This window comes from Ursus americanus, chromosome 11, assembly GCF_024610735.1.
Source record: "Ursus americanus isolate L20-20 chromosome 11, mUrsAme1.1.p, whole genome shotgun sequence".
NCBI lineage: Eukaryota > Metazoa > Chordata > Mammalia > Carnivora > Ursidae > Ursus > Ursus americanus.
The window spans coordinates 66,184,452-66,211,239 of record NC_142137.1 but is presented as its reverse complement, the minus strand read 5'-3'; the positions used below and the strand labels follow the sequence as shown (position 1 = coordinate 66,211,239).

General features: G+C 46.0%; 1 protein-coding gene across 12 annotated transcripts in view; it reads right to left on the bottom strand.

Moving 5' to 3' along the window:
- ARID1B (AT-rich interaction domain 1B) overlaps positions 1-26,788 on the bottom strand; it is a 428,002-nt gene that overhangs the window by 35,299 nt on the left and 365,915 nt on the right. For 6 of the 12 annotated variants that reach the window (XM_087865606.1, XM_087865608.1, XM_087865604.1 and 3 more), the window contains 3 exons: positions 24,054-24,381; positions 22,145-22,273; positions 6,323-6,468 (listed from right to left, as the gene is read on the bottom strand). In XM_087865606.1, coding sequence (XP_087721732.1) covers positions 6,323-6,468; positions 22,145-22,273; positions 24,054-24,381 — 603 coding nt within the window. The remainder of the gene's footprint in view (positions 1-6,322; positions 6,469-22,144; positions 22,274-24,053; positions 24,382-26,788) is intronic. The other 6 variants (XM_087865610.1, XM_087865611.1, XM_087865612.1 and 3 more) reach the window with 1 other exon arrangement.

Here is a 26,788-nt window from a genome sequence, read left to right as displayed (position 1 = left end):
GAAGGACAGGATTTCTAATTATTTTGCCATGGGGCTGGTTTCCTTTCAGTCGGGGGCTGTGTGTACATTTATCAATCCCCAGCAGCTCAATGCCCAGGTCAGACACCCACACCCACTCAAGAGTCAACGCTACGACTCCCGGCAAAACTCGTTTTCTATCTCAAGGCTCAGAAATTCAATCAAGTTCATCTAGGACTTCGAAGGAAAGGTTCCCCAAAGAACAACTGATTTATACCCATTCGTTACGAATACGAATAGACATTTGGAGTTAAAAAGAAGGGTTTGAACCAGGCTACAGCGGGGAGTCAGTGTAGACGTGCAGGGAGTAACAGCTGAATTTCTGCAGAACCCCACTGTGAAAACCAGCTGCACAACCCTGGGCTGGGAGCGCGACACCACACAGATGTGCGAGGAGAGATGGAAGCAGACAAGGGAGAGCGGGAAAGAATTAAGAGCCTCGTGAACGAGTGAAAGCCAGAAAACATTCCACTTTCCACATAAAATAAACCTGAGGTTTTATGAACAGGACCCGTCCTACATTCTGCAAACAAAAGTGCTGGCTCAACCGAGGCGCTGCGCATGGTGCATAATGTGCCAAAAAAAAAAAAAAAAGCAGCTTTAAAAAAGGCTCCACAGATTGCCCACTACAAAATGATTATTGCACATATTCATGTATTACTATGTTTTAGAAAATAATTAGTTTTAATTACAGCAGTGAGAGTGTGAGCAGGGCTCTGGCGAATTAGCTGGCAAGCTTTGTGGTGCTAATTTGCTAATATCGTTAGCATCGCGGCAGGTTGAGACCAGAGGTCCTGCCAAAAAGCCGACCCCGCCACGTGCCCAGGAGTCCAGCGGCGCGCTCGCGGATGCCCCGGGAAGCGCCCGTCTCTGCCACGGGCGCGCGGGCGTGCGGTTCCGAGCCCGTCTGCAGCCAGGCAGCCCTTGAAGTCATCACCACGCACACAAATCATAATTGGGATGTTTTTCTTTCTTTTTTTTTTTTTCCTCCAAATTACTTTCAATACTTAGACTTTAAGGACTAGAACAAAAAGCTTTTTCAAGTGATGCAGCTGCAGAGAAAAATCTATTGGGATCAGCTAAAAATGCTGTTATTTTTGTGAATGTGTGAAACCTCAGAAAAGCAGCTGAGAGAAACGGCCCCAGGACCGCCCCGCTCAGAGCACTGGGCTGCTTTCGCGCAGTCTTCTCTCCGGGGTCCAGCGCCGGAGGAATCGGTAAATCTGTGCATTGAGAAACACCCTTTTTTGAAGAACAGAAGGGAAAAAGAGCAGGACAAGTGTGGAAAGAGGAGTTTCTTTATGAAAGTCCCCATGTCCTTGCTAGTTATTCACAGAGTTGTCACAGAGGAATGACAGCCACACACTCCCGAGAAAGTGGCAAAGTCACGGACTTGCGGCTTCTGGGAAGGCCTGCTTCTTCAAAGGTTATAACGAATAGGTCTGTTAGCATTTGTAATAAATTATGCTTAAATATTACTGTTGAAAGACAGAAAATAGTAATATTCGTCTTCGTGCATTCAATGTGTTAACATACCCCAAACCAATTTTTAGGCATAAAGAAGAAGCCCAAGATGTATTATATAATGAATGATAATAATTTATACTGATTTAAAAATCAGACTCAGATGAATTTAAGCATATATGTTGGTCTGAAATTCCCCAAACTTCTTCACTCTCTATTCTATATTTTTAAATGAGCATTTAGGGTATGCAAATATAAAAATGGTCAAAAGTGGCACTGCTTTATTATTTTGAGAGATAAATAAGGATAGGATTGAGAGTAGTAGTTTTGTTTAGTACTCCTGCCTTACACTGCAAATTTTATTTTACTAAATGGATCATAAGGTCTTTCCTCACTGTGGCTTTTACTATTCCTTTTGTTGAAATGCTTATTTTTGACTTCTTACCAGAATTCTCAATGAATCACCGCAAAGAGCTATGTGCCTCCCAGGGCAATGACACTCCAGGGGCACTATTTTTTTTCTCCTTTCCCAGAAGAGAAAGACCACCACTATTGCAAGGATGTGTTAAATCAAGGCCCTGTTCTTTCTCCTATTGACATCAGTAATCCAGTATGTAAAGTTCAGACATAAAAAGGGGCAGTAAAGAACTCGGGCCTGCAGAAAGTGCTGTGTGAGTACTGTAAATACATTTCAAGCGCTAGCCTCTGGCTTTACCACTGAAATTTAAGAGCTAGAATGATTTCCTAAAGTAAGTATGGGTCAAGGCCCTAAGGTGGCTATTCCACCCTGGATTTAATATATTCAAAAGGAACATAAAGAACATATGGTGTGAGCAAAACTGAACTCAAACATTCACTCTTACTCGCTCTGCTTTCTTCAGTCTCCCTACAAGGCGACAGTCATTCCCAGAAGATGGAGAAATGGGACCAGAAACACACACACGGTTTGTTCTTTTCACGGTCAACAGCAGAGCACACCCCACAAAATCTTTCATTCCTTGTTTCTGAACACACAGGAGGGCCTATGTATGTGTATACATTTGTAGATAGTCGTGGCTCCTTTTGTATGTGGCAAATATATCAAGAGCACCGTGAACGTAGCACATACGAAGGGTAGGAGAGAAGCTCAGGAGAAACACTTCTCTTGGACCAGATCAGCAGGGCCTTGAAAGAAGCTTCTGACACCTCTCCGTGCTGACGTACCTCCACAGGGGTAGTGTGAGAAGCACCACACCGTAATTTCCACCCGTGCCCCCCTCTCCGTTACAGGCACCCCAAGGAAACACGCCACCTGAGCAAAACCAGCAGGCTCGCTGTGCTCTCAAGACCAAGTCCAGAGCTACCAACGACTTGGCATCACCCCGGCATACATTTTTCCTACTTGAAGACATACGGTCTTCATCATTTCTTGCACCTTTTATATCTTTGGAGTGGGGAGGGAGGATGGCAATTCACCTAAAATCATTAACTTCAAGCAAGGGAATAAAAAACCCAACAATGTTATAAACCACTTAGACAACCAGTGACCAGCAATGGTGCTGAGGACTCAAAACTTCCTGAGGGAAGAAGGATCCTCGAGTCTCAAGACAGAAAACACTTCTCCATCTGGTAGATTTATATGCTAGCCATAGTTTTGTACAATTTTTTTTTTTTTTAAATTTCAAAACAGCAACTGATCTGGTACCAGCTAATGCACACCAAGCTGGCAGGGGTTTGTCAGGAGACTGCTGAGCAAAATACCTCTAACCGCCGGTGCTTAAGTGTAAGCACGCACTTACGAAACTACCTGAGGAGTCTGTTAGGAACAGAGATTCCTGGACCATCCTCCCTAGAAATCTGTCGTTCTAACAAGCATTCCGGGCGACACGTGGTTCCGATGTTTTAGAACACCGTAGGAAGCCATCGATCCAGGGTGGTGAGCCTGCCTTTCTTCCTCTGTGCGGGCTAATGGAGCTGGTACGCCCCATGCTGGCAGGACATCGATAGGGTACTGCCTTTGGGACGGAGCAGTGCGAAGCTGGCAGAAAGATCTGGAATCTGACAGGGCTCTTGTATCAGAGGACGGCCTGACCACAGCAGTACACGGCTGCTCCTTTACTGTCTGCAGGTGTACGGATGGAAATGCTCTACATTTTGCAGCGTGGCCTCCAGTGAGGCAAACGGAGAATGACAGATGAAAGATACATTTTCTGGGATTTAGATGTCTTCTTTAAGATGACGGTTTATACAAAGACAAGTATACGACTAACGAGTATTATAAAAGGAAACACAAAGAAGTATATGACACAGCTAATAACACAAGTATTATGGAAAGGTGTATTTAACACGGTTATACAGGACTTATAATTTTGTCCATTGCATGACGTAATTCTAACCTTTCAATGCAAATATTTTTTTTGAAAAAAGCTCCTTTAGAGGGAAAAAAATCCCCCCTACTGCTTAGCACCCCACTTTCCCTGCATTTTAAAATGAAGAAATACTTGTCACATTCATACTCACACTGACTCCATTTGAATAATTGCTTGCTCACTGAAGCCCGTAACAATTTGTCACTACACAGGAAGATGTTTTTTGGCCCTGTACACCCCGTCTATATCACAATTGTCTGAACTCCGCAAAGAGGATGCTGGAATGCCAGTTGCATAAGCTGCTAACGGAGGTTCAGCAAATCCCACCGCTGGCCCTGGACATCACGGGTATTATCTTCACTTCCTCCAAAAGTGCCTTACAGAGAGATAATGCTTTGCCCTTATCACTGGTCCTTGATCTGCATGGGCCCAAACCAAGTAGACTGATGTGATGATGATCAAAGCCCTTTTTGGCCCAACTCTAGAAAAAGTCAAGAGCACGCCTTCACACCAAAACTCATCAGGAGCCAGTCGGTAACTTTCTGGGTTCCTCTGTCATTCCTGCTTCCTCAGGGACTGTAACACAGGGATAGCAGCTTGACGTGTGCCTATCAATAGATACACGGTACGGGCTAAATCATCGACACTCTCTGGATGTGCTAGCTAGATGACTGCTTTCCATCAGGTTGCATTCGACTTTATAGAGCTGGAATAAAATCACCTAAATGTGGAGAGGAAAATTTGAGAAGTGTCTAAATGATTAAAAATTCAATGTTTCAAAATACACAATGCAATAAAAAAAAATCCTACAAGCCCATACAAAAGACTGTGAGGATAACCAGCCTTTCATTGAACAGATTTCCTCTGTATGAAATAACTAAGAGCCGAATTATCTGAATAATAATAATAATAATAAACAGAAACACTGTCTGTGAACCCTAAGCATTAAACTGGTTACTCCTCAGGAACACACGCGCCCTCTAGGCAGGGCGTGGTGCCATCTACTTCTGGCTGGTTGTTTTCATGGCTCGGGGGTTCAAAGGAGAGAGGGAAAGATGAGTATTGCTAATAGTAGCTGAAAATTTATTGTGTCGTTTCAAAGCTCTGAAGTAATTTTATTTCAGCAAGCCAGACAAAATATATAATGTCATAACCCAAATACGCTATTACCTGGGACAGTGCGGAGAAGGGAAGCGGAAGCTTCTGGCTACCAGACTGTTAAAGAGCTTTCCTCTTTCATCTCCAACGTAAAAACACCCACCTCTCTGGGATGAATGACCAATATCAGGAAGGGCTATTCTGTTTATTTAAAAACCTTCCGTTTCGCCACTAGTTTCTCTTTCTTCCTCTTTCACATACTTTTAAAGAGACGTAATCAGGGAATGGCACTATTAAATTAGATCCTCGAAACCAACAACTCAGAGGCTCAGAGAGGATGCGAGCCCAGCCTCGGGCTGTCTGTTCAGCCTGACAAAGAAACAACAGGTCCTGGGGCGGCCTGTCGAAGACGGATAGGTCAGAGAGGTGGCGAAAGGCAGAGGAAATGAGAAAAGGTAATAAGAGAGAGCCAAGCCTCTGAGTCCACGGTGTTTCCCTAACACATCACAAAACCTTGCAGGACACACACAACTGGCTGCACAATGGTCTGCGTTAACCAAAGGAGAGCATCCTACCCAAAACAGTGCCTACCACCCCAACAGGGGCTGCAAAGTAGCAGGTCACTTGTGACCCTCAGCCCTTTCTCATGTAAAGAGCAGCACTCCTCAACCTCTGGGTCGTGCGCGGCTTGAGAACGTGGTTCAGGGTCTAAGGAATCTGAGAACACAGGCTCTTTGCACAGGTGTAGACATTTTTGGTATTTCCACAAACTGATACTCTTACTGCACTGATAAGATGGGATTCGGTAAGAATGCAGCTGTTGATGTCACCAAGTGGGCTGAAAACGTTAAACATCACGGAAAATTTAAAACAGTTCATTAAAAAAAAATAATATAGAACTCACTGGAGACAACCTGCAAACAGCACTTATGAACAACTATTTCCAAGTATACATTTCAAGGTGAGAAAGTACTTCAAGCCCCCTTGTTCTGCCCTTCAATCACTTCCTCTGAAAGATGAACTTGAAGCTCATCTCCACCACGATCGAATGGAGCATCAGTTTGGTCACAGGATCTTCCCAGGACCGAATGACGCCCACAGAGCCAGAGAACTCAGTGTACATAGTCTAGCTGGCACTCCCCAGAGTCATCTGCAATGTGGTCACGCGTCACAAAAACACAGAGGGCATACAAATCATTTACACAAAATATAATGTGATCCTCACATCCTGAAATCGTTACATAGATTGAGCAAGTTTCCAGGCAGCAGAGAAGTGGAGTTTTCCCCCTCTTCACCCAATGATCCCACTGCTTGGGTTGTTCACCGGTGCAGGCCTAAGGGAAGAAGAGGGGCGGGGGAGGGTGGCTCTCTGAGCACAGAGCGGCCATGGTTACCTGCTGAGCTGTTCACCATATTGGGCGTCATGCTGTAGGGGGGTGCCTGGGTGTTCATCAGCCCAGAGCTGTTGTTCACGGGCTGGCTGTAGGGAGAGCTGGAAGCCATAAGTCCACTCTGATTCATGCCCGGAAAACTGCCTTGCCTGTAGGAAGAGAAAGCACATGCATACATATAGTGGCCACGCACACTGGCAGCACGTTACCGGGGGAGCCACTTCTCATAATGCATCTATGCAGGGGGCGGGGGCCACTGTTTTTCATGTTCACTTAAAATAACTTATTTCCCGGAAAGAGAGGCTGAACTATTGCTAAGTAATTATTTAATACACTGTGCTAAAATTCCAAATAATATAAATTCCACAAATACATTAGACATTCTGAATCATGTCAAGTGTTCCAGATTATGATTTATATAGAGGAATATAAGCAAGAAAGGGGGAACTTGAAATAAGAACAGGAATTACAAAAGCAAGCGAAATTAATTTCTAATTTCTGACTCTATCAGCATTACTTAGTGTCCTTGTATCAAAAACCGAAGGAATGAAAATCAAATGGGCAGTGTGACAATGTTATTTAAAAACTTTTTCTTTGACCTAAATGTTCTGATAGAATTTGAGAGAAAGCATTTCTAAAACCCTTCAATCCTGTTATTTAGCATTCTGAAATTAGCTATTAAAAACACACCAGTATCCCCATATTAACATTACACAGTAAAGCCCAGACTTCCACTTCTTTTTGCAGGCTTTCCTGGGACAGGAAGGAAGGGAGCTTAGACTGGCTGACAGTGTCCCTAAAAGGCCCCGGGGTCACCCCTCCCCAACTGTGATGCAGACTCATGAACTTAAATTTTTGGTGACTTTGTTTTGCTAGTTTTGTGTGTATGCTCTGTGAAAGACAAACTTCTCACTCTTGCAAGGGAAGAGGGTATTAATTTGAAGGGGACACCTGTGGCACAAAGGCATTTCTCTAATTGCTGGAAATGAGACTGCACGGTGCTTTAATTCTCGAGGGAGAATTGCAAGGTAGAAAGATGATGGCAATGTGGGAAAATCTGGGAAAGCCTCCACTGTCGTAATCAAGCATCTTTTATGTAAATAGTATACCTTGAGAAAACTTTCCAAACTCTGAGGAGTAAAATTAACAGGAAGGGTAAAAGTCCACACTGGCTTATTTGTTCTAAATGAATTATGATTACAAGCCCCCCACCCCTCCTCCATTAAGCTGTCATTTGATGACCTTTTTATGCATAACAGTAAAATATTTTTAAAGAGATTCTTTAGAAGATTAACATAAGTCATTTTAAGAAAAACCAATATACTATTCTTTTTGTGTGGCAATTTGCAATGGATTCAACTTCCTGGCTGGTGGAAAAAGTTCAAACACGGTCCGCTTGAAAATTCAAAGTATCAAGGGTTTGAGTGGGGTTTTTTTTTTCTTTTAAATATGACATCAACCGTTCAGAGAAATTCTGTCCAGATGAACACTTGATGATGGCTTAGAAAGAACATTCTAGAAGGCTGAAAGACTAATGGTGTGAGTGTGGCTCTGGGAGAAAGGAATGTTACTTTGGCCTTGAATTCTGAGCTCGCTGAAGAGCCACTTCGGGTAACTACAGGCTGCTGACTCAGTATTATCATACCCACTGCAGTTCATTAAGGATGGATCTGAGAGCATCCGAGGGCTTCTGATTAACCTCTAGGTCGTCAAACACTTCTAAAGACATTGCCCCGCAGCTAGAAACACATTCCTATACGGTTAGGGTCTTAACAGCAGCATGGAGGTGGTTGGCCTTAACTCGAGTATCTTAGGTTCCCGTCTGATGTGTTCTCATTCAAACAAAAGACAATCTCGCATTTATGTACCTGTTTCAAAAGAAAACACGTGGCGCCCGCTGGGGCCGCTCTCTCGATTCCTCGGCAGCTAAACCACCTGAGGAGCATCCTGAGCTTGCGGACAGGCTGGGCTCTCTGAAGACAGGTTTCAAGGCTCCGCCAGCAGTGACCCGTCCTTCAAGGCCCCGTCCTCTGCGAAGGCCGTCCTCACGCCCCGACCCGGAAGTGCGGCCTGCCTCACACTCCACCCATCAGAGCCCTCTGCACTTTCTTTCGTGTATTCTAACAATTTACGTGCACGTCTTGGCTCTTGCCGGTGTGCGTGCCTCCCGAGAGAAGAACCTAATAAGCATGTTCAGCTACTACAGTGACACTTGCTAAATGAGCTGACAGACATTTTTACCATCGTAAACAGGCCTCAGGAAAGACGGCCACCTCTTCGAGCTTCCACCAAATTCAGTTTCACATGTCGTGTGACTAGCAGGTGCACGGAACAAATGGTTCCTTGAACATGCTGCTTTATAACTCAGGTGGAAAAGAGAACCGGAATATGAAACCCACCAGGCAGGCTCCTTGTAACCCCAATCTACGATTTCTCCCCCAGGTCTGCACTGTCCATCGGCAATCATCATAAGATAACGAAGGTACGCGGTAGACGTTAAGAAGTACTGTTAAAATAACAAGAAATTAAAGATGTGGAGATGTGTGTTGGATGTCAGCTGCTGGCTACAGTGGTCTTTGGTTAAATCATGCCTATAGTTTTACAAGTCTGGTTAAAATGCCCGGGGTCTTGACTCTGTCACTAGTCACACTTTCCACTGTCACTGGGATCTGGGAGCAAATCTCCTTGGGTCTCTGGGCCTGTTTCTGCATGTGAATATGGAGGGACTGATAACAAAAGCAACTGTCAGGATTCCTGAGGTCCTTATAAATGTTCCTGGCACAATTTTTAGACATTTAATTTTTTAAATTCCTGGAGAAAGGTAGGTGGAATTATCCTCATATATAGAGAAAGAAAATAAGGATCAGAGAGATTGAAGAAGTTGCTTAAAGACACACAGCTAGTAAGTGGCAGAAACAGAACGCCTCAGGCCTGCTTCCAGTCCAGTGTTCTATATTTCTTTCTCCACGGGCCCCCTAATATTGCTAGCACTTGACAAGACAAGTATAATGGCAGATGGAGCCCACTGTATACCTTCCTCTCTGTCTACTGTATTCACCTGTAGTTGTAGAAAGCTGACAAATACAAATGGCGCTTTTTTCTGGGCTTGCTGAACACCTGCTTCTAGGAAGGAGTTTATCCAGGGTGCTGTGGGCCTCTCGGGTATCCAAGGAGGGAAGTAGCTGAGAAAGACGGGAGTCTTCCCAGGAACACAGGGCATGTGCGACCATGAGCACAGCACCTGGCCACCTGTCCAAATGGGGGAGAGAGCCAGTCTTCCATCATCACAGAAGAAACCCTATTCATTACGACTTTGGAAACTACCGCCAGGACTGCTGGTAATTTTGAACAAGCAAGATGGGCTTAATACTAAAAAGAGAGGGCTTTCAACGCACTCTGTTCAATGTTGGAAACTGAGACAATTTTGTTTAGTGGAGGGAAACCTAACATGGCCGCCTCTCTGACTAAGCCGAGCACCCCAACTTACCACCGCGTGGCTAACAGGACAGGGTTCCTGGGGCTTATGACAAAAAGCTTCTTAGGGTGGGCTGACTACCGTGACTCGGACCACAGAAACCTCAAAAGAAGTTGGGCCCTTTCCAGAGGCAGCACTCACCCACTGCTAAATCCCATTCTGACCACAGCAACATTCGGAATGCTCCAAATGGAATTAGGAGAGCAAAGAAGTCAATCACTCAGACATTCTCTTTTACAAAAAGAAACGAGCAACACAACAAAAATAGGTAAAAATGCAAACGTAAACGAGGGAAACACTGTCCACGTAAAACCCTAAGATGTAAGCTGTACCTGGAAGAGCAGAGTGCCCTTCCTTGACCTTGGCACATGTGAACTCCTGGGCTATCTGTTAAGGGTCTACGGGCTCAGACAGTTTTCCTGACAAACGACGGCTGTGCTGATGCCAGATTCCTAACCCGCAACGGTCGTGGCGATAAATGCCCAATACTGTCTCGGGGGGACTTGATACCCATTTAGAAGTAACGTTTCGTGGTGCAGTGCTGCTCGCGTAGCTTCTGGGCTGCACGACGCGGGAGGCGGCGCGCGCGCACAAATCACAGCGTGTGGCTCGAGTGGCCCTGTGCTCGCCCAGGCCTTCCGAGCACAGCACTGGCCCCTATCTTTTCACAGTCCAAGTATGACGTGGGGAGGGGGTGTCGTCTGAACATGTGGACCTGCAGAATAACTAGAGGAACTTTTTTGAAATCGGTCTTTGGTTGGGACTAGATGTAAGTGCTTGAGATCTGTCACTCAATGACAAAAACCCGGTTATTATAATGAGAATAATTCAGAAGTGGAGCTTGTAGACGTATTTCCCTAAAGCACTTCTCACTCCTGCTTCTCAGTCTACACACACACACACAATTTTTTTTTTTTTAAATAGATTTTCCTTTTATTCACTTTGGAGATTTCTCAAACATGACACATTCATCTGCCAACAAAGAGCTGGCTTTGGGGGGAAAAACCCAGAAGCAAACGCCAGTTTTCAAGTGACCATTGCCAATGGTTCATGGTGACGGCAGAAAGGGGAATCCAGCTTCCAACTACAGCTTGAACTCAGCGGTTAAACATACCGGTATGAAACGCTATAAACAGTAACCGCACATTTCTAAATACCTTGTTTTAAAGTCAACTACAAATAAAATTTAAAGTAAGATCTGTGTATGATTTTGGTGCTTTACAAGAATATTTAAGCCATATTGTTTTAGCAATCACCACTATTTTTTCTCAACAGTGACAGACGGGGAAGTGTGAAATGTGTAACTTGAATGTGAGTGGATTTCTGATGCAGCTCTTTCAAGAAGGGTCGGGACAGACAGAAGAAATGCTCTGGAGCCAGACGCCCCAGGAGTGGAACCACGTCATAGAAAGTCCCGGGGGCAAGCCACGTGGAGAGAAACTGCACCAAGAATTCCAGCATATCCACTAAAAACATCATTCTTGAGTTACGCTCACCAGGAACATAAAGCAAGACCTGCTTCACTGGAAAACTGTATGACTGCCAAGCGCACAGATCTTTCTCTGTATGGACTGTCACTGTAGATGTCGCTGGAGTTATGCAGCCAGCAAAGATTGCTTGCTGACAAAATTAATTAGGCTAACGCTAAAATTTGGGGCATGTTTTCACTAAAACCCAACAGTCATCAGAACCAGGAACATGAATCTTTGCAAAGCCCAATTCCAGCAGAATTTATTTTTAGAGCACTCCAACTGTATGCATAACATAACACAGGATGCCCTATTTTCAATGTTTCAGAAACAGAAAGTGTTTTCACGTCTATGTCCAGAACACAGAACTGGTAGAACACTCTCAATCTGACACAGCTCCCCTGTGTCTCAAGCAAGGAGGACAGAGTCAGTCCAAATTATTTTAAATCTAGTGTCCGAAGAGGGAAAAACACTACCTGTGTCCCCAAAACAACACACTCAAGACAGAAAGGCAAGCCGGCCAAGCCCCAGCCCATTTCTGGCGTGGCCAGTCTGTCGGCACGCCTGAGACAACACGTGCACGAGCAATTCTGGTGGCAAAATAATGCCATCGTTCCGACAAGCCAGCTGCTCTGGCTAGGACTCAGTCCTGGGAAGGTAAAGTGGCATTTGTATTTTTAAACCAAAGACGACAAATAGAAGTGCCAATGATTTAAAAACAGTAGATTCCTGTGAAAACACAGAGCCATGTGTTATTGTTAAAAAACACAACTGTACCCCCTTCGCTCTGGGAGACATGCTAGAAATAACGAACATTAATCAGAAACATCTATTTATTGATAGTTATAGTCATTTGTTCAAGATGAGTGTTTTAAGATAGATGTGAGAGGGGAGGGAGGGGAAGGGGCCCAACAGGAGGGCCAGGCAGAAAAACAAAAGTCAAATTACTAGAGCGAAGGGTGTCCACCTGCAACCACGCTTTGGGGGTGACACAGAGGGGCGTGTACTGGGGGCCCTGGTATAAGGGAGGTCAGGGAAAGTGCCCTGGGGGAAGGGATGCCCCCCCCCCTCAGATCTCACCTCCGGTCAGAGGGATTCGATCAGGTGAGGAGGAGATGGGTGTCCGGAAACAGGTAGGGTGTGAGCGCGGAGAGGGAGGGAAGGGCTGTGGCCCCCCGGCCTGTGGTTCTACGGGGTTTTGGCTGTATGCTGGGAGAAACAGAAAGAGACTAGGGCTTGTTAAACAGGAGCAATGGCATAAAAAGATGTGCTTCAAAGGCATCTGTCTCCTGCCTGTGGACGGGAAGACATGCTGGAGGCAGGACCGGACGTAGGGCCGGCAGTATGTCGTTACTCCAACAGACCAAGAGAGGTCAGTGCCTTGGAGCCAGGTGGGCAGTGACACAGAGCCAAGCGGCGTCTCAGAAGCAAACGTGACATGACGTGGTGATGAATCAGACACTGTGCAGAAAGGAAGGGGGCACTGAGGTGTCTCCTAGGTGTCTGGCTTGTATGAGAGATGGGGAAGGGGGCAGGCACTGAGAGGCCATGTCATGTGGGCAGTTGGAGGCTCAAGTCTGGGAAGCAGAGGGAGAGTTCTAGAACTCATCTTTGTTTCCTGTGCTCTTACAACCCTTCTTGAGTTTTTGGGTTAAGCTCTTCCCTCGTTGTGAATGCGATCCCTTCCGGGGCAGCCTGTTCCCCTAAAGGCTGACATGTGTATAACCTCAGCCACAAAGCTAGAGCTTTGTGCTAGAGCTAGAGAAAGCTAATCACTTTCCAGTATGAGTTAATAACTTCCCAAACCCTCTGGTAATTGATACATTTAAGTTTTATTTTTTCCTTTGAGAATGGGCAAAAACGAATGTCATTTTTCAAGAGCTCTATGAAAAAGACCCTTTCGATAGAGGGGCCGTGGTAACTTTGTTCGTTGGTCTTGAGAGTGGTCTTTTTGGTGGATATATAGTTAGCGGAAAACTGCAGAGGAGTTCTCCCTAGCGTGTCTTCGCCACGGCCCATATCACACTGCTCACGGGGCCCCACGGCCGCTAGAGCATTTCTCCTGGTTGGCTTCGCCTTTCTTCAAAGAGCTGTGCTTTCCCCCCTGCATCTGGATGAAGCAGTTTCTACCACGCACCGAGGAATTCTGCAAATTCCGTCTTGAGTTCCTAAAAGGCTCTGACACCAGAAACATTTTTTCCCTTTTTGTTAACGACTTCATGCAGACTTCGCGGAGGGTCCCAGCTGTTACCAGCTCTGCTCCTGGCATCACCGCTAAAATGCACCTGTTGTGCAGTTTCAAGAGTAAGTCCTTCTTTTTTGCCTCAATGCAGGTGCCCCGTTTCAGCTGTTCCCAAAGCAGCTGACTGATCTTCACTTTCTTTCTCAAAGAAACAAGGAGAACAAACAGAGCTCGAGGGTTTTGAAGCGAGAGACCCCCTTGTCAGGGTGTGAAGGAAATGCAAAGCGTTTGGCTGTCTGAAGTCTGGTAATTGATAACTAAGAATGTTCTCTTCATCTCCAAGGTGATTTTGGTTTGTGAAGTCCATTGTTCTGTTATTAAGAACCGTTTACTGGCAATCAGACAAAAAAGAACTGCAAGTCTCCCTTCCTTCAGAGATTCTGATGTTAGCGTTTCCTGGTTGACTCCCAGCACACAGGCTACCTCAGGTTCAGGGTGGGGACCAAAGCCACAGGGGGCAGGCGTGGGTCCCCAAACCGGTCTCTTCCCTGCAAGAGGTGGACCCCAGAACTTTGTGGGCTCTGGTACATGTAGCTTCCCACTGGATTCTGATAAGATGCAAATCGCATAGCTCCCCGGTCTGGTTGTACGTCGTGAAAGAAAAACTAGTTGCCATCGAGGTCACCCACAGAAAGAAAACGGTGCTCTTCTCTGTGTTATGTCAGAGATCTTAACTTAAAAAAAGTTTATTTTGTGATCATGATACCATTAGGAAAAGATCTCGAGTAACTTACAAGGAGGGCTATTCCTTTTCAGTGATGGGAGTACCCACCCTTTACACCAGGACATCCCCTTCCTGGGTCCGAGGTATTGGAGAGAGTGACGGGGGAAAGGTCTCCTTTGAGGTGCCAGCACCCCAGACACAGCTGCACATCAGCTTGACAAATACTGAGGAGCTCAGCGGCACCTACCCAAGAACTAACCTGACTGATACCTCAGGAATGAGGTCATGAGGCATGCACAGATCTCATACGCACTCACAGACTTCTTGTACCTAAACAGGCCAGTCTATTGCCTGAAAAAGAGAAAGAATCTGGGTCTTGACATCTCCATCCCCTAAACTTGCCAGAGCCGTATTTTGTAAAACCCTCTAACAGAGAATGCACCTGTCAGGGCTGTAGTGCCAGAAATATATCACTATAGTCATTTCTAACCTACAACAAAATCGTCCTAAAATTCTTACAGATTTCCTGAGCTAAAGGCAGCCTTGGGCCACAAAGTTACTTCGTTTGTTGAAGCAACACTGTTCAAAATTAGGGTAAAATATGCTGCAGGAAAAGCCTGAATGCGGAGCAAACGTCTAGTTCATGACACCCTCACCAGTCACTCTTACCTGGTATCTAATAGTCAAAGGCCATCCAGAAAGAGTTAACTTTCAAAGCAATGGACAAAACCTTATGGTTCTGCAGCTGTGGGTTTTTTGTTTGGTTCGCTCTTTAAATCTATTCACGGAAGTGGAATTGAAAACTAAGAATGAAGGTCAAGATAAACAGGAGCCTTTGGGAGCTGCTCCCACAGGTCCTGTGAGCCCCTCGCCCATTATCTTTACATCTTCACCGGGATGCTTCCCAAACCCCAGAATGGCACAGACTAAGACACAGATCATATTCTATTCACCGCTTTTAAACCGTTCCTGGTGCCTTCAGCCCCAAACATGGCTGAGGTGATGCGATTTCGGACGGAGCAGGACGGGGCACTCCTGGCTGTCAGCCTGAAAGTTCTGCAGGTTGGCGACGAGGCCAGTGCTGCTCCGAGATACACGTGACTTCAACAGTCCTGCCCTTTCTTAACCGGAGAGCTCGGGTTGCCTGCACTGTGGTGCTGATTTCCTCTGGGGATGGGTGGACTAGAAAGCCGATTCTAGGTGGGACCATTCAAGCTGGTCTGGTGAGGCTGCGTGGTCTGTGGGGCAGAGATGCCAGCAGGGCCATGAGGACAGACGTGCAGACAAGTGGCTAAGCCAAGTAAACAGGGGCACACTCCACTGATGTGAGGCTCACCTGGATAACGGGAACCCCGATCCAGTGTATTTGTTACCATGGGTCGGTCACCTTAGATGCTGAGGACAGCACCCTGCTGAGAGCGGTTCAGACTGGGGCGTGGACAGGAGATACTCTGAATGAGGAAGGCAGGTCTAGAAACGGTGGGGAACTTGGAATATTGCAGAACGTAAGGAGGACACTGATGTCTGAGAGGACAGACGACAGAAAGTCAGAGGGATTCGGGGAGACCAACTTGGCCCTGAGTCGAGAGATTGCCAAAGCCTGAGTTATGGTTTCAGGTTTGCACCACCATTAGTGCCTCCGAATGCTATCCAGTAACTGAGGCTCCTGTCCAGTATTCTCCTCCCACATCTATCAGGGACAAAAAAGTAGGCATCCGACTTTATACTTTCCACCTGCTTCCCTCTGAGTTTCCACTAGTTCTCTTTAGTAGTCGGAATCCCAAAGGTCAAGCCTTAGATGTGCGCTGGTGTTCAACCCCAGGGCCCCCTAGGGGATTATAAAAAATATAGGCTTGTGAGCCTCACCCTGCCTGTGGCTGGGGTGAGCTGCGTGTATGGTTAAAACTCTCGCCAGGTAATAATCACTTGTTTAGGGAACTTCACAGACCCTAGCCCATGAAATGTTTGCTCTACATTTCACACTTGGATTCCCTGAATCTTAAACTAAAAAAAAAAAAAAAAATCTTTCTTAGTCTTTTAAAAATTAGGATTTGGGGCACCTGGGTGGCTCAGCTGGTGAAGCATTGGCTCAGGTCATGATCTCAGGCTTGTGGGATCGAGCCCCACGTCAGGCTCCACACTAAGTGCAGAGTTTCCTTGAGATTCTCTCTTCCCCTCTCCCTCTGCACCCCGCTCACGTGTGCCTGTGTGCTCTCTCTCAAATAAATAAATAACTAAAGTCTTTAAAACAATTAGTATTTTACATTTTATTTTTTTGAAGTAGGCTCCAGGCCCAGTGTGGGGCTTGAACTCACGACCCTGAGATCAAGAGTCACACATTCTACTAACTGAGCCAGCCAGGCGCCCCTTGTTTTACTACTTTTTAATTTGAAGACTAATAAATACACTTTGTGGTTACCATGATAGTTATGAAACTCTGAAAGATTTGATTGAAGTCGTAATCTTAAAATACTAACAGAATACTCAATTCTAAATTCTGAAGGGAAAAGGGGCTAAAAATCAAGCACAGTATTCAGATGATAATGCAAAGGCTTATATTTAATTGCAGAAATAAAAACTCTACTTAAGCCTTTGAAATCTTTTGTCTTTCAATAATGTGACTTCTCCAATCATAGCTATTATTTTAAGACTTAATTGTCCAAAATCTAAAGGGCTTAATTCTTTGTTAATACAAATCACACAGTCCTTCAGGCCCACAGATCCCACATAACTGGGTCTTGACACATTTAGAAGTTTTTTGCCCCTTCTCTTTGACATTTTAATGCACTATTTCCATTAACGTATTTCCACATCAGTGGCTCCCAGCCCATCAGCAGAATTGCGTCATACTGGCTTCAAGGAAAATAATACAGAAGTGCCTTGCTGGCAAATAGCAACAGGGGAGATGAATTATAAATACACCTCCCTGAAGAACAGTTGCTGGAAGACATGTGTGTATGTGGGGTGCCCATGAGATACGGATATAAGCAGCTCTGTATATCCAAGAGGAGGCTAATCCAGTCGCTCGTACGCAGAGCCAGCTACCTCCAAGCAGGGGAAGACCACTGATCAAGCGACCTATGACTACGATGACTTCATGGAATTTAATGAGTGGCAAAGGTTAAAAAATGTTAGAATTCCCAATCTCCTGTTTTACTGAAAACAAAAATATTTTTTAAAAGATTTATATATTTTAGAGAGAGAGAGAGAGTGTGCAAGAAAGAGCACATGAGTGGGGGAGGGGCACAGGAGAGAGAGAACCCAACCAGACTCCACACTGAGCATGGAGTCCAACGCAGGGCTCGATCCCATGACCCCGAGATCACAACCTGAGCCGAAACCAAGAGTTGGACGGTCAACCGACTGAGCCACCCAGGTGCCCCCTAAAAACAAAATTATTGTAACAACACTGATTTTGGTTATCCTAGTTTCTGGTCTGATATAAGTATTAAAATGTAGGTCTCCAGATCCATGGTTGTGATATTCAGTATAAAAGTTCCCTTCCAGGCAAGAGTAATCTGACTTTCCAAACTGACTCCTTTTTTTTCCCTTAAAACTAAGAAGCCGGAGAGTTTTCCTCTTCCTGACGTTCAGTCAGTCCACAGGGGAGTCTTTCGGGGACAGCAAAAGGACGACAGACGTGGGCTGTACCAGCATCGTGGCTGTGTACACGTGGGGGTAAAAGTGACGGCTCAGAACCCTTCCTCGAACAGCTACGCTCCAGTCACGACGATGCCGGACGCTAAAGCCATTCCGGAGGGCAGAGATTCAAACCCACCCATGTGCCCTCGAGCAAACTGTACTTTGTCACAAGGCGTGTGGTTCTAGAATCGACAGCTCATGCTGCGCGTGGAGTGTGTGCGGGGATGAGCCAAGCCCGTGTTTCCCAGCAGGAGCATCACAGGGTGGGGCCGGGACGGAAGCCCAGACTTAGCTGAGAAGTAGCGTCTCCGCCCAGACACGGACTAACATAACAGCTGGTCTCTAACAGGACAACTGCCTTCGGACGTGAGGGAGAACTAACATCAAGCCTTTTTCTTTTAAAGGGAAAATCCAGAGAGACAGCACGCAGTGAAGGAAGCGTGGCAGGTGCAGGACGCAGAGCCGGCTCTCTCCGCGGAAGGCTCCTGAGCAGGTGACTCAGAGATACTACCCTCCTCCACCAGGAAATCAAGGGACAGAGGCTGGATGACAACTACAGTCCCTCTAGCCTGAGACGCTACTATTCTGTCACGGAAACTACATCCTCTTGGAATGTAGAACGGAACACTTCCTTCCTTTCTTTTTTAGGAAATTTTATTTGAGAAAGAGAGAGAGAGAGGGCATGAGTAGGAGAGGCAGAAGGAGAGAATTCCAAGCAGACTCCACGCTGAGCGCAGAGCCTGATGTGGGGCTCGATCTCAGGACCCTAAGATCACGACTGAAGCCGAAACCAAGAGTCGGATGCTCAACGGACGGCACCACCCAGGCGCCCCTGAAACATTTTCATTCCGAGGAAAGGTCATAACGATCTGTGCCAGGACTCAGACTTAAGCCATCAAGTCACTGAAGACTTGATTCAAGCTGATGTCCGGGGGCGCTGGGGCAGCAGACTTCAGGGAACCAAGCATACCCCGGCCTAAAGATCGAGGGCTCGGCGGGCCTTGTGTAAGTTCACTGAAGTCGTGCTTCATCCTCAGGGCTCTCGTTTCCAAGACAAACACCTGGGAAGCTCTGATACATTCAAGTCCACAAACTAGCTGTAGCCGGCAGAGATGTCAGTTCTGGACACTTCCAGGTGCCGCCCAGGATGGACGGACGGATGGATGCAAAACACAGTCGGCAGCTGAGGGAAATTTTGTTTGATGTGTGTGTGTGGCCTGAGATTCAGGGCAGGGGTTCTTTAGGGAGCAGTAGGCCAAAGGCCCTCGCAAACTTCTGGCCAGTTTTGGCTCTCCTCTGCACACCAGGTCTCAGCTCCGTCCAACATGGTGCTGGAGATGGCCATCAGCCCTGGCCTGAGGGTGACAGCTACCTGCCGTCCCTGAACCAGGCTTTTCATAAGATCACCCAGTGTTTCCGCCTCTCTGTTTCTCAGTACTTCAAAGGAGCACCACCTTAACCAGAAATGCTTTAAAACTACACATAGCAGGGGCGCCTGGGGGGCTCAGCCAGTCTGCCTTCAGCTCAGATTGTGATCCCAGGGTCCTGGGATGCAGCCCCTGAGTCAGGCTCCCCGCTCAGCGGGTGGCCTGCTTCTCCCTCTCCCTCCGCTCCTTGCCCCGCTCATGCTCACTCTCTCAAATAAATAAAATCTTTAAAAAAATAAAATAAAACCAAACACAGCAACGAATTTTCTGAGTAAAAAGTGTATCAATGTATATGGTGGGGGGGGGGTCCTGGACACTCTGTATAACTTGTTGATTCCAAATGATTAGCTTTTACTGCTGAGCTAATTTAGTACTGGCACGTAAGACTCACCGTATTCTACTGTAAGTCCTCTGATAATCAAAACAAGGAATTCCTTTATTTAAAAGGTAAGAACCCCCCCCCCCCACGTTCCTTAGCCTCTTCGGTGCAGCAGGTGGGTTTCCCCCTGGTCGAGCCGCCCTTAATAAGGGAATTAGTGAAATGGCTTCCAACCAGTCAAACCCGTGTGCTTTCTGTACCGTCTTCGTGCGATGAGCTGCGCAAGCCTGCAGCAGAACTGCCATAATCTGTCACGTTCCACAGCGAGCTCTTGGCTCCTGTCTAATTGCATACACACGCACGCTCACACACACGCACTCACTATCTCTGTCATTAATTTGTCTTGCTCAGGCTCTTTCAGAGGCTCTGGGCCCTGTGGGACTCTGACTTGAAAAAGAAGGCATTTTAACAAACTCTGCGAAGACTGTGCTTCTGCAAGGCTGGGCCACATCTTCCCCACAAGACAAACCGACATCCAGCGAATGGGTTTTTCAAGCTGCTAACCTGCCTTCCACCCAACACGGCTCTTGATGGGGCAAGAAAACAAAAACAAAAGCAAAAACACGAGTTTGCTGCAAGGAGATGTTAGGTAAAGCAAAAGCATGTTGAAAATCAAACCTCTTACCCCAGGGCACTAAAACATGTACCACACATGTTTTCTCACACTCAAGCTTCTGCTTTTTCTTAAAAAAAAAAAAGAAAAAAAAAAAAAGGCACAACAGGTTATGTGGACTGCAGAGGGCAAAGGAAGGAAGATTAAAAATAGAAACAAAACGCTCTTTTCTTTCTTTTTAGAAAGAATGCTGTAGACATAAAGAGGCAAAATTCAGAACTCACAGGGAAGGAGCTGCAAAGATGAGCCTTTGTCAAGTGTGCTTTACAAGATTTACGAAGAATAACTCCGACATCTTTCTTGCCCTTATTTGTCATTAACGAGGAGGTGTTGTGTTCTAAGGAAGCTATGTGGATGCTGCTGGCTGAAACGCGGATTTGATCTTCCCGTGCTGGTTAGCTAACATTGATTTTCTGCCCCAGTGGAAGAGATTTTACTCTGATGCATGCCATTTAAATTCATTTTACACAGCTGCTTAATGTGGCTTGGCAAGGCACAGCCCAACTAGCTTTGTGGGTCTAAATAGGACTCCAGAGTTGGTAAAGGACAGATCCTATGGATTAGCAGCTGATGATAAATGCTTTTCTCCCCCTCTGTTATTTTCCTACTGACTCACGGAGTGACCTTGAAGGTACCACAAGAAAGGAAAAAAGAGGAAAAGACAATTTCCCAAAAGCAATATGTTTACCTAATTCTACATCTGTTATTTCATTTTTAGGATTATGTTTACAGAATTCTATATTTGTTGGCCCACATTTTGGACCATGTTTACAGGATTTAGAACTCTCGATTGCAAAATTATCATTTGCTCTTGCTGTCTAAATAAATGTATCCTGAATATAAAACTATTGGAAGGCTCTCTGTGTTATGTATTCATAACAAGTCATAAAAGCATAGTTCTATATGTTTAGTCTTTCAACAAAGCCTGTTGACTGTTCCCTGTTTCATCTTAACCAAAACTGTAGTGTGTTTCTACTGCAACTACTGACCAGGATTCAATCGATGTGGGACAATCTTATCGTTACGATATGCAAAACAATATCAATATTTTCGCTAAAAAAGTCGCTCAATAATAATATACTGTAAAGAGCATTTACTAACCTAAAAATGGTGACAGCCTGCTATCATATAGCTTTGTAGTAGGAAAGAAGAAAGACACTTTTTGTTGCTGTATGTAATTCCTGTGTTGAAATTAATAATATGGCAACACCACGTTTAGAAAGCAAATTCTGTGTTGGATGATTTGGTTGAATTTTTCTGGTGACTTCAATGTTCTAAAACTCCTTGGGAGAACGGAATAATAGAAATCTGTGGCATAGACGTCTGCTCAGTGATAATATAATGAAACCCCTCTTAAGTCCTATTAATAACCTGAGTCATGTCTCCTGCAGTGAGTCTCCTGTCAAATGGGGTCGCTGCACTTGGAATTCGGGGGTGTGTGTGGGAGCGGGTCATCGTGGTGGCAGGAATGACAATAACACAGTCATGATAACAGTGCTGTACGACACAAGTTCCCAGACAACACGAGGACAACAAGGGGGGAAATCACGCCAGAGGACGTGACTTCGTTACTCTGACGGAGCTAAAAGTTTGCATTTCCCTCTCAGGCATGAAGGGAAAGAAGCCATGCCGAAAGCCATGCAGAGACAGGATCTGGGGGACGGCATGCAGGGCTCCACCACGCTACCACGGAACCGTTCATAAGAATGAAAAACAAAACAGAACAAAACGAACAAAAACCCCGAAACAAACAAAAAGAAACAAAAAGACAACCCCCTCTGGGATGGATTTCCTCTTGGGTCTTTCGCTTTCTCGTTTTGGGTGTTCCTTTCGCAGCCAGATGGCACGGTCATTAACGGTTTAAAAAAAAAAATGCCCAGGTCCCGCAGCAAGTCAGGGTATGTGGCTACCTACCCGTACTGGTCAGGCTGGTGCATCATGGGAGCCTGAGAGTTGCCATAGTTGGGGTGCTGGGAAGAAAACATGGGGCGTCCGCCAGCCCCAGACTGGCTGGGATAAGCAGGCGACCTAATGTATGGTGGCCTAAAGCAGAACAGAAGAACAACTTCTTTGGGTTTGTTCTGTAGACAAGTATGAATCCCCCTGCGCATTTGGTTCTCTCCGCACTAGGTGTGGAGGGCTACAGAATGTGGCCTGATACTCTGTACCATGCAGCTGCCTGGGAGGGGGACCGGAGATGGTTCCTTGAAAAAAGGGGGGGTGAAGGGCAGGGCGAAGGAGAGAGGAAAGTAAGACTCTCGGATCTAGTCTCCATGTGCTCTGGCAGTGCCCCTCTGACTTCGGTCCAAGCCGAGATATACCCAGCCCGCAGTTAAAAGGCTCGGAGAGCGGCGGTGGGCAGGATGTGAAGGCAAGGCTCTGCAATGACCTGCTGATCAGAAGCAGACAGTGACAATGCAGGACGTGCCGCTCCGCACACACTTATATAAAACGCCACAGCGGCTGATTCAGAAAGGGAGCAGAGCCAGCCTCTCTCATGGAACGGTTATGCCTTGGTCTCTACGGTTATCTCCCTCCGGGCCGCTCTCCGAGGCCTCCTGTCCAGGGCCGTCGGGCACTTTCTACCTGAGAAGAGCTGGTGCTTTCGGAGCCGCAACAATGGACAATTCGGTTAAACCTAACTCAACTTCGACTGGACCAGGCAAGCCAGTCTCTGTGGACAGGTTTATTAAAACATTCCCTAAGGCCTGTGTAGGTTCGGTTTAGTACAGTGCTGGGGTTCAGGAGATTTTAAGTCTCTGTAATGTGGATGAGAGAGAAAGAGAGAGAGAATGACTAACTTTCATTTTGATTCCTCAAGGGAAATTTATTATTATTTGGAGCAAACGTGAGACTGAAGGGGTCCCTAACATTCCCCAAATAGCAGCTTCAGAGGAAAAGTAACAAAGGGACACATTTAAACACACACACACACACACACACACGTACATTTTTCTTTCCCTTTAACAAAAATTAGATTCTTCTCTTTTCTTCTGAAGACACCATATCTTCATACATAGCTTTCAATGTGCTTTGCTTTAAAACATATTTTAACATATGTTAAACATAATTTAAAACATATTTATAAATGCTTCTCTTAAAACTATTCACTTCTGTCTCAAATTTTTAATTATGTTATTTTTATGCAGGTTAAATATTTACTTCAAGAATTTAAAAAAATCAAGATGAAAAACAAGAAAGTGAGGCTAAAGCCTTGCTCTATCAACTTAAACTTTATGAAATATTATCTTTGCTTTATTAACCACATTTCGGTTTGGACAAATAGGTATGTCCAGAAAAATAAAATATAACGTAGGAACAGGAAATCTCTAAATCTCACACAGAAACATTTAGACAAACACACACTTAACAAATATGTGCATAAAGTTTCTATTTTATAAAGATTTTTATGGTGGGGGTAAAAAAAGAAAAAGGAAGGTGGTTCTTTTTCAGTGGTTTGGATTTTAAAAGCCTACTTTTTCGGCTTTAGACTTTCCTGCCTGAACCTTGCTCCTCTACCCGGAACCCCCCAGATATGCCACCGCCCTGGGGCGCGGGTTACAGTGTCTGGCCCCAGTCACTCCGCATAAGTGCCCACAACAGATTCGCCCAGCACTCAGGTTCCTTCCTCCACGTCTTGCAGACGTGGTCTGCCATGTACTTCTCTGTACTTTGCGGGACAGCGTGTGTTAACACCTAAGGAGCGGCCAAGCTGAACGACACCGCACTGCTCCCCACCCCGGGTGGCCCAGCTGACGGCGCAGCTCTGTGCGCGGCGGGCGCTCGCCGGCGCGCACGCAGACCGCCTGCCCCGACGGCATACCTGCTCTGAGCCGAGTTCGCAGCGGCCTGCATCACTGCGGCGGCTGCCTCCTGTGCCTTACGGTTCACGGTTGGCATCGGCGGCCCCATTCCTGGCCCTCCCTGCTGAGACATGCCGGGAGAGCTGGGGGTCATGCTGCTCATAGTTCCAGGAAATGGTCTGTTCTGCATCCCAGCTGATGGCATTCGTCCCAGGGGCATAGCACCACATGGCTGGCTTGGCCCTTGTCCATGCATCTGGTTGTTGGCATTGATGCCCATGCCGGGCCCTGGGCCGCTGTAGCTTGCACTGGGCACCCCGCTATATGTTGGGGGTCTGGAGTAGTTACCTAAACAAAAAGCAAACACAAATTAAAGCCTTTGACTTAGTATCTGATTGGTGAGAACATTCACTGGAAATGCTTCTTGTCCAACAATGTGGTCAACACAGCATAGCAGTCATTATCCTTATTAACCCTTCCCCTGTTGGCACGGATGAGGCTGGCAGTGTCAACACAGGCTCTCTCGGCCCACTCCAAAGGCAAAGAGCCACGCGGGACCACTGTGCGATGGAGGGGACATTCAGGCTAATCATTAAAGCCATCTAGAAACAGGCAAGGGATGCTAGTCCTGAGTGTGGCCTGTACCCCCAACGCTCACATGCTTACCTTTTAACCAAAGTAATGATTTCAACCCCTAGTCCTTAGGAACACACCACTGAGACCGCACCACTATTACCACTATGTTCGACGGTTCTGATAAAGGGCTCACGTAAGACACGTAAGACAAAATGCACATATGGACAAAATTATCCTCCAAAACCCCACAGGAGGTGTCGTGAGGGAGCTCAACAGTAGTCCGGCGAAACAATCCATTTTTCTCTGGTGTTGGGAGCACGTTTTGTTTGTGTGTGTGTTTATTTCTTCCCTGAGCACCAGATAAAGCAGCTAGTCTGTGCTTGGTGCCATGTCTTACGAAATATGGTTTCAAGCACTACCCTGACATTCGGCGCAGTGAAACGGTGACACCATGGGAAGCAGGGAGAGCCCGAGGAAGATGTGAAGGACCATGACCACACCTCCAGCCCCTGTTCACACTGCAGAACACACTCAGGAGAACGGCAGCTTTGTGGGCCCCAACTATTTCAATAGTTTTGTCTTCGCTTTCCTTCCACAACTTTTATTTTGACTGAGTGTACATAGATTAGATTCAAGTAAATTAAAGGCATATGTAACGTCATTCCAATAATAATAATAATTGCAGATAGTAACTGCTGAACCACAGTACGTATGACATGTGGGGTTAAGTGCTTTGCGTCAATGATTTCGTTCATTTCTCCAATAACCATATGAAATACACATAAATGACCATGATTCCATTTACAAATGAAGAAAATCAACGGCTCATAGGTTAGGATTCAAGCTCAAGCAAAAGGATTCTGGGACCCACGTAATTAACCAATAAAACATGCTGCCTTGCCTTCCCACAAATGACTATTGAAATAAAATGAATGTAAACACCATTTGTAGAATAAGGATTAGTGTTTCTCAACCAATCCTTACCGCTTTCTGGAAGAATCTCCTTGTCAAAATAGCATAACCATTGTAGGGGATATAAAGTTAAATACAAAGCAATTCCCGCACAAGAAGCTCACCGTGTGTGTGCGTGTGTGTACGTGTGCGTACGTGTGCATGTGGTGTATGAGCTGGAGTAGCAGGGATAAGACAAGAAAAAGTATAAAAGCAAAAAAAGAAAGAAAAGTGCAAGAGTAAGTCTGCTTGGGGGGACAGGGGTCAGCACGGTAGGGGAGTTCAGGGAAGATTCCTTTGCTGGGCTGCGACCTCAGGAGCCTGTGGGTGGGCAGGCCCTGGGACCCGGGAGAGCTGGCACCGAGTGAAAGTTCTGCACATACTGTCTACAAGATCTTAACTTGTTCTCCTCTGTTTCATCATCTCCTCCATAAAGCAAAGATAATCCCCTCTAATATGGTCTACTTGAGGGGTCTTTGCTAGGTTTAAAGGACATTATGTATGTAAAGTATTGCAAACATGTGCGTGAAAATGGGAGGGGTTAGGCTTCTGGGTGGCGAGTAAAGCAGAAGACAGGACAGCACACACGGCACAGCCAGCCAGAGAGCAAATTCAGGACAGGTCAGTGATGCGCTTCGTGCGGCTGTGTGCGGGGGCCCCCTGGGGGAAGAGGTCAGGTTCAACAGGGCCTTGTGTTCCAGGCCAAGTGAAGGGTTCATTTTGAAGATAAGGAGGAGTTTCTCTAGGTTTTCCAGCAGAAATTGGATTTGATTAGTAACAATAATAAAAGCAAACACTTAATATTTACTATGTGCTAAGCTCAATTCCAAAATTCTTTGTATTAACTCATTTAATCCTTGTTTCGAGCCTAAGAGGCCTCTGTTATCACGATCCTACTTCTAGAGATGAGAAACCTGAGGCACAGGACGTTAAGGGGCTTGTCTCAAGGTCACGTGCCTACTAAGCAGAGAAGGCATGGTTCGCACTCAGGTGATCTGTGTGTGTTTCAGAGTCCGAGTCATGACACTACCGTGTGGTCTCTCAAGTGCTTATGAAGAAACCATACTTATGTGACATATCATCACAACTGTAAAGCCAGGTTTCCTTAAGTCCACACATGTAAAGCTGCATCACCGATAAATCTACAAGAGGTCCGTGGACTTTTCGACACAGACTGGGTACTTGCTCTCTGTTGTGTGCATCACGTGAGCTTTCTTAGCTGGGTGTC